The 13,674-nt window shown below is 42.0% G+C and overlaps 1 protein-coding gene across 1 annotated transcript in view; it reads left to right on the top strand.

Moving 5' to 3' along the window:
• The window catches only part of LOC111952546 (ATP-sensitive inward rectifier potassium channel 10-like), a 42,123-nt gene extending 33,880 nt beyond the window's left edge, over window positions 1-8,243 (top strand). Inside the window, exon 6 of the mRNA XM_023971352.2 lies at window positions 837-8,243. Coding sequence (XP_023827120.1) covers window positions 837-1,252 — 416 coding nt within the window. The 3' untranslated portion in view covers window positions 1,253-8,243. The remainder of the gene's footprint in view (window positions 1-836) is intronic.
• The last annotated feature ends 5,431 nt before the right edge of the window (window positions 8,244-13,674 follow it).

Raw genomic sequence — 13,674 nt, 5'->3', positions numbered from 1 at the left:
AGGTTGGTGGCACCTTAATTGGGGAGGATGGGCTTGTGGTAATGGCTGGAGTGGAATGGTATCAAATACATGGTTACCGTGTGTTTGATGCCATTCACGCCGTTCCAGCCATTATTGTGAGCCGTCCTCCCCTCAGCAGCCTCCACTGGTGCATGCGTACATGTGTGTGTGCTTGTGCGTTCGTGCATGGGCATGTGTGTGTGTTACGAAACACTGTTTTTGCCTCAGTGAGAGCAGTACTGGGTTCAGGTTAGGATAAGGGCTGTTTTCACAGATGACGGAACATCTCTGAGTGTGGGCTGTTGACGCAGGTGTGTGCTTGTTGGGTGTGTATATGCCTTGTAGCGTACTATTTGTGTAATGGTGGTTGTGTGTTAGTGAAAGGTGATGCTTATGTTAATGGTATCATTATGKACATGTTTTCTTTAATGGGTCTTTGTATGAATGTGTGATCGGATTTCAGGAACAACTGCTTGAACAGGGTGCTGTGTTTGTGTTCTTGATGTTCTTTATGAGTTTAGTCATTTGTGTTTACAGTAAGTGTGTGTTTTTGTGAGTAGCTGTGTGGGTTTTATGTTTTGGAGCAGGCTTGTAGAAAGAGAGTGTGTATGGTAAGCGGCCACACTAACTTCTCTCAACTTCTCTCAACTTTATCTTTGGTTTTACGCAAGGAAGTCCCACACCCTTTAGTCCATATATTTTGTGATCTGGATTCAGCAGAGAAATCAGATGGTAAGTCAAGATAACATTTAGCCTTTTATTGTTACAGCCCATTCTGGCGTATGCATATTTAGTGCTAAAGAGTTGTTATCTTTCTTTCATTCTCTCTGTCGTAGGAGGGGGATGGACGGATCCGGATCTGGCAGACTTTGAGCTGCTGGTGATCATGAGTGCCACGGTRGAGCCCACCTCCGCCACCTGCCAGGTGCGCACCTCCTACCTTCCTGACGAGATCCTGTGGGGTTACGAGTTCCCCCCCGTGGTCTCCCTGTCCCCCTCGGGGAAGTATGTGGCCGACTTCGCCTTCTTCGACAAGGTGGCCAAAACAAAGACCACCCCCCTCTTCAAACAGGCCTCGCCCCCAAGCCCAGCCATGCGCTCCTCCCGTTACCATGGCAGCAGCAGAGGGAGCGCGGAGGAAGGGGCAGACCCGGAGAAGATCAAACTGGAGGAGAGCTATAGAGGGGAGGAGAGGGGGAGGGGCAGGGGGAGAGATAGTAGTCTTCTCMGTGTCCGTATCAGCAATGTCTAGAGAGAGAGCACGAGTAGGATGCAATGAGAGAGCAAGGAGAAAGGAGAAATGATATGTATGGAGATTGAACAATTATCAAGTGAGAAAACATTATTGAATGCAATAGAGATGAGCTGCTCCCCTGTTGGGAAACGTGAACACAAAACACACACTTACACACATGCGCTTGTGTTTTGGATTTGATGGGAATGTATCACCCCTTGTGGTTGATAAGGATTTCCACAACCTGGAAAGGGACAACATACTGTACATCCCTTCTGGGTTTACTGTACTGTAATCAAAGATGGACTAAGGGGGCTTTTTAAACTTTATATGTCTGTATTTTTTAATGAAAGTACTTGTGTAACTATAAAGGTTGACTGGTTTATGTGAACATAAACATGGTTTACTTGGACATAATCACGGTACTGTTTCAGTTTTTTACACAAAAAGGTACTCTGTCCGCAGGAGATGGGAGTGGAAGCACTGGAAAACAAACTATTTTTCTTTAAGGATTTTTACTGAATATATCATATTGTATGTATGTGTATTTGTCCCTATCGATGCGAACAATGGCAGTACTCATTCTTCTGAATATATGTTTAGCAGGGCTGGGGTAAATTACRTTTCAATTCCAGTCAAAAAAAGTAAAGTAAACCAAATTCCAAATCCAAATGTTCCTTCTTGAAAAGCATTGAAAATAATTGTAATTTCAGTGTACTTCCTCAATCGTCTGGCATTGAAATGGAATTGACACCAACCCTGATGTTTAGAGTTTGTTCTTTTATGTTTTCTTTTCACTGGAATATATGCATTGAAGATGTATGTTAACAATACTAAAAGCACTTTAACTTGGCGGAAAATTGTACTTTACACAATGGAGAGTAACTAACTTCCTAATTTCATGCGCTGTGTGTGTCCGTGTGCGTGTGTGTGTGCAAGCATGTTTATATGAGTCAATGTGAGTGCAATTCTGAATGTGTATGTACTTCTTATTCATACGGCACTTCAAAACCTGAACAATTCCGTGGCCATTCGAAAACGTGCCACTTAACTAAGCCTTTTGATATGCCAATGTAATTTTTACAGTACAGTYGTGGCCAAAAGTTTTGCGAATGACACAAATATTAATTTTCACAAAGTCTGCCGCCTCAGTTCGTATGATGGCAATTTGCATATACTCCAGACTTTTATGAAGAGTGATCAGATGAATTGCAATTAATTGCAAAGTCCCTCTTTGCCATGCAAATGAACTGAATCCCCCAAAAACATTTCCACTGCATTTCAGCCTTGCCACAAAAGGACCAGCTGACATCATGTCAGTGATTCTCTTGTTAACACAGGTGTGAGTGTTGACGAGGACAAGGTTGGAGATCACTCTGTCATGCTGATTGAGTTCAAACAACAGACTGGAAGCTTCAAAAGGAGGGTGTTTCTTGGAATCATTTTTCTTCCTCTGTCAACCATGGTTAGTTGCAAGGAAACACGTGCCGTCATCATTGCTTTGCACAAAAAGGGCTTCACAGGCAAGGATATTGCTGCCAGTAAGATTGCACCTAAATCAATCATTTATCGGATCATCAAGAACTTCAAGGAGAGCGGTTCAATGGTTGTGAAGAAGGCTTCAGGGCGCCCAAGAAAGTCCAGCAAGCGCCAGAACCGTCTCCTAAAGTTGATTCAGCTGCGGGATCGGGGCACCACCAGTACAGAGCTTGCTCAGGAATGGCAGCAGGCAGGTGTGAGTGCATCTGCCGCACAGTGAGGCGAAGACTTTTGGAGGATGGCCTGGTGTCAAGAATGGCAGCAAAGAAGCCACTTCTCTCCATGAAAAACATCAGGGACAGACTGCTATTCTGCAAAAGGTACAGGGATTGGACTGCTGAGGACTGGGGTAAAGTCATTTTCTCTGATGAATCCCCTTTCCGATTGTTTGGGGCATCCGGAAAAAAGCTTGTCCGGAGAAGACAAGGTGAGCGCTACCATCAGTCCTGTGTCATGCCAACAGTAAAGCATCCTGAGACCATTCATGTGTGAGGTTGCTTCTCAGCCAAGGGAGTGGGCTCACTCACAATTTTGCCTAAGAACACAGCCATGAATAAAGAATGGTACCAACACATCCTTCGAGAGCAACTTCTCCCAACCATCCAGGAACAGTTTGGTGACGAACAATGCCTTTTCCAGCATGATGGAGCACCTTGCCATAAGAAAAAATTGATAAATAAGTGGCTCGGGGAACAAAACATTGATATTTTGGGTCCATAGCCAGGAAACTCCCCAGACCTTARTCCCATTGAGAACTTGTGGTCAATCCTCAAGAGGCGGGTGGACAAACAAAAACCCACAAATTCTGACAAACTTCAAGCATTGATTATGCAAGAATGGGCTGCCATCAGTCAGGATGTGRCCCAGAAGTTTAATTGAYAGCATGCCAGGGCGGATTGCAGAGGTCTTGAAAAAGTATCTAAAGACACTGAAGCAGCAAACTTTGTGGAAATTAATATTTGTGTCATTCTCAAAACTTTTGGCCACGACTGTACATTACACCAACTCCTCTCTATTATGATATCATTAGAATTGCCATTCAGAGGATATTGAAATCCCTTTCTATGGTGCCAGTAAATGTATTTTGTAACGCCTGTCAGAGCTGTGTAGGTCAGATGGTTTGGTTCATCAGGGCCACATTAAGTAGCCAAATGTTGTCAAACGTTGCAGATAGAAATACCCCGAATAGAGCTGACCTGATTCCTTATTCTACATGTCAGACAGAGATGTTTGTTTTACATAGCATATTTTTACATGCTGCTGAATGTGCCCCATGTCTGTGATTGTTTATAATGTGTTGCCAGGCCAGGGCCCATCTCTAATAATGGAACATCATCACCCTACACCGTAAAACAAAGTGTTTAGGATCTGAATTTGGATTTAAATGAGTCAAATAATTCAGATGAAAACACGTCACAGTGTTTAGATTGTAAACACCGCAACATTTTTATTCGCTGTAACACTTTTTAGTCACATAAACACGTTTATTATTCAGCACAAGGCATTTAGGTTTTAAACACTGAGGGTGTTTGAACACTGCCCTATTTGCATACTGTACAACCCAGCATGTCTTTTGAGTGAATGTGAGCGATACCCACCCATGACTGTATTTGTTAGTGACAGTGAAATGGTTGTTTTGCRTTCAATGAAGCCTTCACCAAGCGCCTGCCTAAGTTAATGCGTTTCAATTTAAAGTAAACCCTGTATATACCACAAATTATACATTTCATAAGGCCTTTAGTTAYGGCTTAGTTATCATTGACATTATAGTCTGATCCTGGCTCATGGACCACATCAGACCTGCAAGTCACAAAACGCTGGTTTGTGAAGTGATTAGTAATTATTTCGGAATCCAGCCAGAAAATGAATAGCCAACCATTTGAAACTTTTATCACCCAAAACCTGCACTCAGAATGACTGCTATGGTGAAGGACTTCTTGTGAATTTCCAGCAGACTAGACGCTTATGATATTTCTGCCTTTCTCAGTTCCCCTAAAAAAAGTATTATAAAAAAGGAAAGAAAAGGAGGAAACCTTAAATTGCACCACCATCTAACCCTGCAGCTATACTAACTATACACTATCCCCTCCAAAAATCCACCCCATCACACTACTTGGCCCTAAACAATCTTACACCAGGCTGCATGGGCACCCCCATAGTTGACACAGTGCTTTMTCTATCCCAACTGTACACTCAATCTGACTGTGGCCTCCTGCACATTTCTCACATCGTCGAATCTCCCTTCTACACACTGCTGCAACATGTTAGAATCCTTGGCACCTAAAGCACCGAAGTGGGTTCGGAACATAGGCCCTCACAGAATAGCAAATACAGTTCCTTCAGAAAGTATTCATACCTCTGGACTTAATCCACATTTTGTTGTGTTGCTGCTTAAATTTCTCAGCCATCTACACACAATACCCCATAATGATAAAGTAAAAGTGTTTTTTTGAAATTGGGGTAAATGTATTGAAAATGAAATACAGAAATATCTAGTATTCACACCCCCGAGTCCATACTTTGTAGAGCACCTTTGGCAGTGAATACAGCTGTGAGTMTTTCTGGATAAGTCTCTAAGAGCTTTCTACACCTGGATTGTGCAACATTTGCCCATTATTATTTTCTAAATTCTTYAAGCTCAGTCAAATTGGTTGTTGATCATTTTCAGTTCTTGCCATATATCTTCAAGTAGATTTAAGTCAAAACTGTAACTCAGMCACTCAGAAAYATTCACTGTCTTCTTGGTAAGCAAYTCCAATGTAGATYTGGYCTTGTGTTTTAGGTTATTGTCCTGCTGAAAGGTGAATGCATCTCCCAGTGTCTGGTGGAAGCRGACAGAACCAGGTTTTCCTGTAGGATTTTGCCTGTGCTAAGCTCCATTACGTTTCYTTTTATCCTGAAAAACTCCCCAGTCCTTAACGATTGCAAGCATAACCATAACATGATGCAGCCACCACTAAAAATGGACAGTGGTACTCAGTAATGTGTTGTATTGGATTTGCCCAAAACATAACATTTGTATTCAGGGCAAAAAGTGAATTGCTTTGCCACATTTTTTGCAGTATTACTTCAGTGCCTTGTTGCAAACAGGATGCAYGTTTTTATTCTATAAGGGCTTCTTTCTTTTCACTCTGTTCAATTAGGTTAGTATTGTGGAGTAACTACAATGTTGTTGATTCATTCTTAGTTTTCCCCTATCACCGCCATGTGACTGTTTTAAAGTGACCATTGATTGGCCCCATGATGAAATCCCTGAGCGGTTTGCTTCCTCMACGGCAACCGAGTTAGGAAGGATGCCTGTATCTTTGTAGTGACTGGGTGTATTGATACACCATCCAAAGTGTCATTAATAACTTGCCAGCAAGAGCCCTACTGTTATTCCCCACACTTACAGTATTTTATTGTTCCGCTTCTTCACAATTTTGCCAGTGTCTGACATGCCTACGTGTGTCTTTGAACATTATTTATATGTGACTATGTATTTTTTCAGCCATTCATGGACAGTTTTGAATAACTCCTACAAATACACATTGGATATTAAATGCTCTGTGACAATTTGGTATAGTGCACATGCTAGGCAACGATGGTAGAGGGGGACTCACAAACGCATCATATATTTTGTCTATGTAGAGTAAGAGGATGGCATGAGTTTTCAGCTAGTATGAATAAACCACCTGAATATTAATATACAGTACMTTTGGAAGTAATCAGACACATGGACTTGATTGGAGTCCACCTGTGGTAAATTCACTTGATTGGACATGATTTGGAAAGGCACACACTTGTCTATATAAGGTCCCACAGTTAACAGCGCATGTCAGAGCAAAAACCAAGCCATGAAGTCGAGGGAATTGTCCGTAGAGCTCCGAGACRGGATTGTGTCGAGGCACAGATCTGGGGAAGGGTACCAAAACATTTCTGCAGCATWGAAGGTCCCCAAGAACACCGTGGCCTCCATCATTCTTAAATGGAAGTAGTTTGGAACCACCAAGACTCTTACTAGAGCTGGCCGCCCGGCCAAACTGAGCAATCGGGGAAGAAGGACCTTGGTCAGGGAGTTGACCAAGAACCAAATGGTCACTCTGACAGGGCTCCAGAGTTCCTCTGTGGAGATGGGAGAACCTTCCAGAAGGACAACCATCTCTGCAGCACTCCAATCAGGCTATTATGGTAGAATGGCCAAACRGAAGCTACTCCGCAGTAGAAGGCACATGRCAGCYCACTTGGAGTTTGCCAAAAGGCACCTAAAGGACTCTGACCATGAGACACAAGATTCTCTGGTCTGATGAAACTAAGATTGAACTCTGGCCTGAACGCCAGAGTCACGTCAGGAGGGAACCTGGCACAAATTCCCGCGGTGAAGCATGGTGGTGGAAGCATCATGCTGTGGGGATGTTTTTTCAGSGGCAGGGACCAGGAGACTAGTCAGGATCGAGGCAAAGTACAGAGAGTTTCTTGATGAAAAYCTGCTCCAGAGAGATCAGGACCTGACTGGGGCGAAGGTTCACTTTCCAACAGGACAACGACCCTATGCACACAGCCAAGACAATGCAGGAGTGGCTTAGGGGGAAATCTATGAAAGTTCTTGAGTGGCCCAGCCAGAGCCCAATCGAACATCTCTGGAGAGACCTGAAAATAGCTGCACAGTGACACTCCCCATCCAACCTGACAGAGCTTGAGAGGATCTGCGGAGAAGAATGGGAGAAACTCCCCTCATACAGGTGTGCCAAGTTTGTAGCGTCATACCCAAGAAGACTCAAGGCTGTAATCACTTCCAAAGATGCTTCAACAAAGTAATGAGTAAAGGGTCTGAATACTTATGTAAATGTGATATTTAGCCCTATTTTAAAGAGATTACAAAATGTTTGAAAGCAGTCTATGGACAAGGAAACCGCAATCTATGATTTGATTACCCACTGCCATCAACCATTAATATTAGTATTTCTTGTGCAGAGAATTCCCACTGACATTCCCACTGTTCTCACATTTGCCTGTCTCCCCATCTAATTTCATTACTGTCTGAATAAAGTGTCAAACCACCCCAAAAATAYGTTGAACAAAATATTAGCTTACTTTTAAATGTCATCCCCCACAAATCTCAAATTAACAAAGTCATTTAAATTTTGTGTTCATTTAATGTTCAAATTATTCTGAATACACCTGACCTGTGTTTTTCCCCACCCTGTTCATAGGCCTGAGCCATATAGAAATACAACTTTCTTCAAAAGTTGCCAGCCCTGRTGTAGTAATATTATTTGTATCCTAGAAAACCAGTTGCATTGYTAACCTGGTTGGTTAGCTTTAGCTACCTGCAGATCCATGCATGGTGCATGGGAGATGGGTTGGGATTATGGTTCAGTCTAGCTAGAAGTCGAAACAAAATACTCCACTATGCAAGTAACCATTCTACTGTACCATTTACACCTTCTGTATCCTGTGCATGTGACAAATAAACTTTGATTTGATTTSATATAGCGTGTGTTTACCAGAGACGGTAATGTGAAGAACAACATGACCYGCACCAAAGTCAGTTTAGGAYATAGGCCAAGRACTAGATCAAGTGTATTTTTACGACTACTTTCACCACTTTTAGCCTTGTAATCTTTGGTTGTTTACCACAATACCTTACTCACTCTGTTTAGCACATGGCCTCACATKTGAATCCTTAAAGAGATGGGTGGGGCTAAGGCGTAAGAGGGTGTGAGCGATGCTGAATGGGTGCAGACAAAGAAGAGTTCTCCAGTAGGTGTACCAAAACATTCACGGGCCATTTTCTCAAAAGTGGGGTTACAAGTTTAGCAACTTTCAAAGCAGACTTACTTTCCCCATTGTTCCTCAACTGCAGTGTATGATRTACCATTTTCTAGCTCTAAGTCTACTTTTATCCAATGTAAAAACACAATTTAAAATGTTACATCGGACCAAATCGGGGTGGTGGGTCACATAATAACATAGTATAATGTTACTGTTATACCAAAAACACCACCTAATTTTAGTCCCCCAAAAAATGATAATGCGGTCAAAACTCAACCGCCCTTGCCATTATACAGAATGTGTCTAACATTGTTTTTCATGTAGGCTACACTGTCCCGCAAATGTTCCGCAAAATCATCCTRTTGTCCCGCATTTTTTTWATATAAATGCAGACCTGGTGGCGAGCGCAATACTGAGAAGACCCTGTCTGTCCTTCTGAGTTTTGATGCAGAGTGTTTGCCGATAAAGTCATGCTAGGGTGYATAAGTTGTTGTTCTGAACACACTACGGTGTTTCAGGTTTATGGTCATGTTGCAACAGTATGTAGGAGGGAGATGGAGGGAGATTCCAAGGTCTGAGAAGTGTGCAGGAGGGCATGCGACAAAGGAGTGTGACGTTTCAGTGGAAAAAGTGGAGTGTTTCAATTGTGGGGGTGGCCATGTTGTTTGGGAACAGAAAGGTCCTGTGCAAGTGAGTCAGGTGGAAGTTTCCAGGTTGAGAGCAATGCAGAAACTGTCATATGCTGAGGGAGTGAGGAAAGTAGAGAATGGTAGGCAAAGGGTGAGGGAGCCTGAGAGGATCCTTGTGAGTAGTAGGCCGGTACAGAGTSACCCGAACATTTTGTGCTTTAGTAAGGTTGGCTTATTGGCGTTTATTGCTATTGTCATTAATTGTACCGCRCAGATGGAAAGGAAATCCCAGAAGATTGAGTTGGTAGCAGCAGCAGCAGAGAAGTCTTGGAGATCAGACATTTTAGTACAGAAGAACTGCAGGGGGTTTTGAGAGAAGGGGTTCCAGCCTGATGTAGGATCTGTTGGGACCAAAGTAGTGGGAAGGGGTTGTGGGGTGTATAGGGGATAGTGGTATGTATGTACAGTATGTATGTATGTATGTATGTATGTATGTATGTATGTATGTATGTATGTATGTATGTATGTACTCTATGTATATATATATATATAAACAAATGTGCAATGCAGTTTCTGAACAGTGAAAAGCAGCATTACACAACAAAGCGTCTAGTCTGCCGAAAACCATATGAAGGAAGAATCCAACGTTACGAGTCCTCAAACTGCCTATAACAAATGACATTTTTTTTGTTGATGCGTAGCATATTGAAAACTTCATAGCCTATTGTTTTTATCCTTCGTAAAACAATAATTGTCCACCTCGCGGTTCAACTGTGRTAAATGCATCAGGGCATTGCATGCATATAGGCCTACAGTATGACGTAAATATTTCCAAAAATAAATATAAAGGAAGAGAAGCTTAGGSCTACAATGTAAGACTTTCTGTCATTTCAACAGTCGTAAAAAAGTAGAACGCACAGTAGAAAACCGTAAATGTGTCTTACAGCACACTGAAATACTTTCCTGTAAGTTCTACAGTAAAACACTGTAGAATGCACAGTAAATACCTATGTGAGAACGACATTATTCTTCTTATCTAGGTGGGTGAGATATTCGAGATATTCTTCTTATCTAGGTGGGTGAGGGCAGTGTGGAGTGCAATTGAGATTCCTTTGTCTATGGAACTGTTGGGGCAGTAATTGTATTGGAGTGGCTCTAGGGTGTCTTGGGATGATGGAACTGATGTGTGCCATAACCAGCCTCTCAAAGCCCTTCATGATTATAGATGTGAGTGCTACAGGGCAGTAATCATTGTGGCATGAAGCCTTAGAGTTCTTGGGAACAGGAATGATGGTGGTCATCTTAACATCTTAAAACGTGGGSATTACAGACTGGGACAAGGAGAGGTTGAAAATGACTGACTGTCTGCCAGCTGTTCTGTCCCTAGTGGCGAGTTGTGTTGATGGAAATTGGGCATCGTGTGTCTTAACGACGCGGAGTTGAAATCGACGGCAAACAGAGAAGCAGCCTCTGGATGTAAGTTTTTCTGCTTGGTTATAGCCTCGTACAGTTCGTTAAGTGCCAGCTTGTTATTTTTCTTGTCCTGAGGTAGAATGTATACAACAGTCACGATAACAGCTGAAAACTCCCTCGGGAGGTAGAATGGTCGGCATTTGACCATCAGGTATTCCAAGATGGGTGAACAATGGGTCAACACTTCCACCGCGCTCAAGTCAATTTCCCGACTCTACTGTCCTGTCTGCACCATGAATGGAGAATCCATTCTCTTGGATAGCCATGTGGGGTATCTTGTCCGAGAGCTATGTTTCARAAAAGCAGRGRATATTGCAGTTTTGAGAGTCCCATTGGTAGCAAATGCGCGATCGGAGGTCCTCCATCTTATCATCAAGTGACTGTACATTGGCCAGTAGAATGGAGGGAAGAGGTTGCCGGTTCTCCCTTCACCCTAATCTCGCCAGTATCCCACCCTCTCTTGCCTGTGTAACATTGACATTTCCTCTTGGGTACCCTAAAAATTGGGTCGGAATTACAGGAARAGCCCAGGGCAGATGAGTTGGGAGTCGAAGTCAAAGTCGAAGTTGAAGCCRGAATTGAGGTAAGTAACTGCCGATCTGATGTTCAAAAGTTTAATGAAAAGAAAGTAAAAATAAACTACAAAAGAATCGCAACAAAGCTAATTTGGGTTGGAGCTTGCAAAAAGGTGGCCATCCAGTACAGCGCCATTTTAGTGGAGCGCAAAAAAACATTTGAACACTAGTGGGTGAATGGTATTGTTGTTTCTGACTCATTAACATATTTYGAAATKTATTGCAAAAGGAAATAACAAAATAGCATTAAACTGGGAAAGATGGGTTAATCTGTGGACACTGGAGGGTAGGAGTTAAGATAGCAATGAATGGTGGATTGGCAGCTGTGGGTGAAAATTCAGCACTTGAAGAAAAAGGAAATTAGGAATATATGAATAGTTATTTAACTACAGGTACAGTAGATGTGAGCGAAAATAGTTGTAAGTAGCAGTATAAGTATTGTTGTCTGTTAGTTTACTTCAATCACGGTAGGGATGGTCGAGTATGGGGGGGAAAAGTAAAGAGAAAAATATTAAAATAAAGGGGATTAGAATTGATGCAAACAATGAAAATGATCCTACAATCTATCTGCAATATTAAAGCTGATCTATCCCCCAGAAGAAAAACAACAACATATGAGGTGTGTCTTGTAATAGGCTATATTCTTTGCACTCGTTAGTGAGAATGCTGTACGAATTTTGTCACGTCTGCTCCCACTCCCTCTCTCGCGCTCAAGGTCGCCAGGCTGCTCATCATTACGCACACCTGTCACCATCGTTACGCGCACCAGCGCTTCATCAGATTCAACTGGACTCCATCACGTCATTGATTGCCTCCCCTATATCTGTCACTTCCTCAGTTTCATTCCCGTGTCTGCGTTGATATTGTTTTGTTTCTCTTGTCCAGATGCTGTTCTTGTTTAGTTTCATGTCTATTTATTAAATCCTCACCCTGTACTTGCTTCCTGTCTCCCGGCGTCTGTGGTTACAGAACCGTTACAGAATTTAACTGATATATGGTAGTGGTTCCCTAACAATTTAATTTATATAGGGAACAGATCAGTAGCAGCAAGTCTAAAACCTTTAATGGTTGAACGGCTAGACATGCCCTTTTCATCTGTTTTGGCCTGTAGTCACTGTCAGTTTAGAAGCCTTTAAGGCCTTAAATCAAGTGATGTAAAACACCAAATATCAGTTTTTATGCTGTAATATATAATTACATATTCACTATTAGCAATTGCTGAATAGTTTTTGTAATACAATTCAACAAAGTTGTGTATTGTAGTGATGGGAAACTGAGGCTTCCTGAAGGCGTTAGCGCCTTCACCAAATTGTGCTGAAAAACGGTTAATTACTCACAGCTTCATTATCTGTTCACAATGCACATCAGTGACATCTTCTTTCCAGCAATACATAATCAGATATACTTATTTTCTCCACTGTTTATATCAAAACTATGGTGCAGCGGTAAGTCGTTGGCTTTAGTAGCCTATAAACAGTTGAAATACCAGGTATGCATCTTACTTCATGCTTCCATTTTTGTCTTTAAGTTGACTATTTTTCAAAAACTGAATCTATGGCATTATTTAGGATGCTTAAGACACATAAAACACATTTTAAAATAGTGTGCCTTCAACGGGACTCGACCTCATGTCCCTGAATGTTCCATACTCTACCTAATAAGCTACCGGTCAGGTGAAACGTTTGTACAAAATCCTAACTATATTTGTAAGTACGGTGTCCAGTAGAGGTCAGTGTTTGAAAGCAGCTTGGAATTGATGAGAAAGCACCATAACCACGGCAAAATCAGTGGGATCTCAAATTTTGCAACACACGGTTTGAAAAAGCACGTGATCAAATGAAGCTTCGGATGTCATTGATGACGAACTTCTGATAAAGTGATACATGGATCAGCACACTGCTTCGACGTTAGCTGCTTATGCCCCGTTTACATCACGGCGAATTTCATTACGCCGTATGTCATTTTCACAGAGTCTTGTTCCGCCACTGAATGGACAAGTGTAGTGCTTGTCACACAAGATGGAGGGGAGCCTGTTTTGCCAGCCTTGGGTGAAAATTCAGCACTTGAAGAAAAAGGAATTTAGGAATATATGAATAGTTATTTAACTACAGGTACAGTAGATGTGAGTGAAAATAGTTGTAAGTAGCAGCATTTGTACAGTGTCCGTTAGTTTACTTCAATCACGGTAGGGATGGTCGAGTATGGGGGGAAAAAGTATAGAGAAAAATATTCAAATAAGGGGGATTAGAATTGATGCAAACAATTAAAATGATCCTACAATCTATCTGCAATATTAAAGCTGATCTATCCCCCAGAAGAAAAACAACAACATATGAGGTGTGTCTTGTAATAGGCTATATTCTTTGCACTCGTTAGTGAGAATGCTGTTTACATCACGACGAATTTCATTAAGCCGTATGTCATTTTCACAGAGTCTTGCTCCGCCACTGAATGGAAAAAGGTAAGTGCA

Source organism: Salvelinus sp. IW2-2015, linkage group LG3 (assembly GCF_002910315.2).
Source record: "Salvelinus sp. IW2-2015 linkage group LG3, ASM291031v2, whole genome shotgun sequence".
Lineage (NCBI taxonomy): Eukaryota > Metazoa > Chordata > Actinopteri > Salmoniformes > Salmonidae > Salvelinus > Salvelinus sp. IW2-2015.
This window is presented reverse-complemented; position numbering and strand designations above follow the sequence as displayed.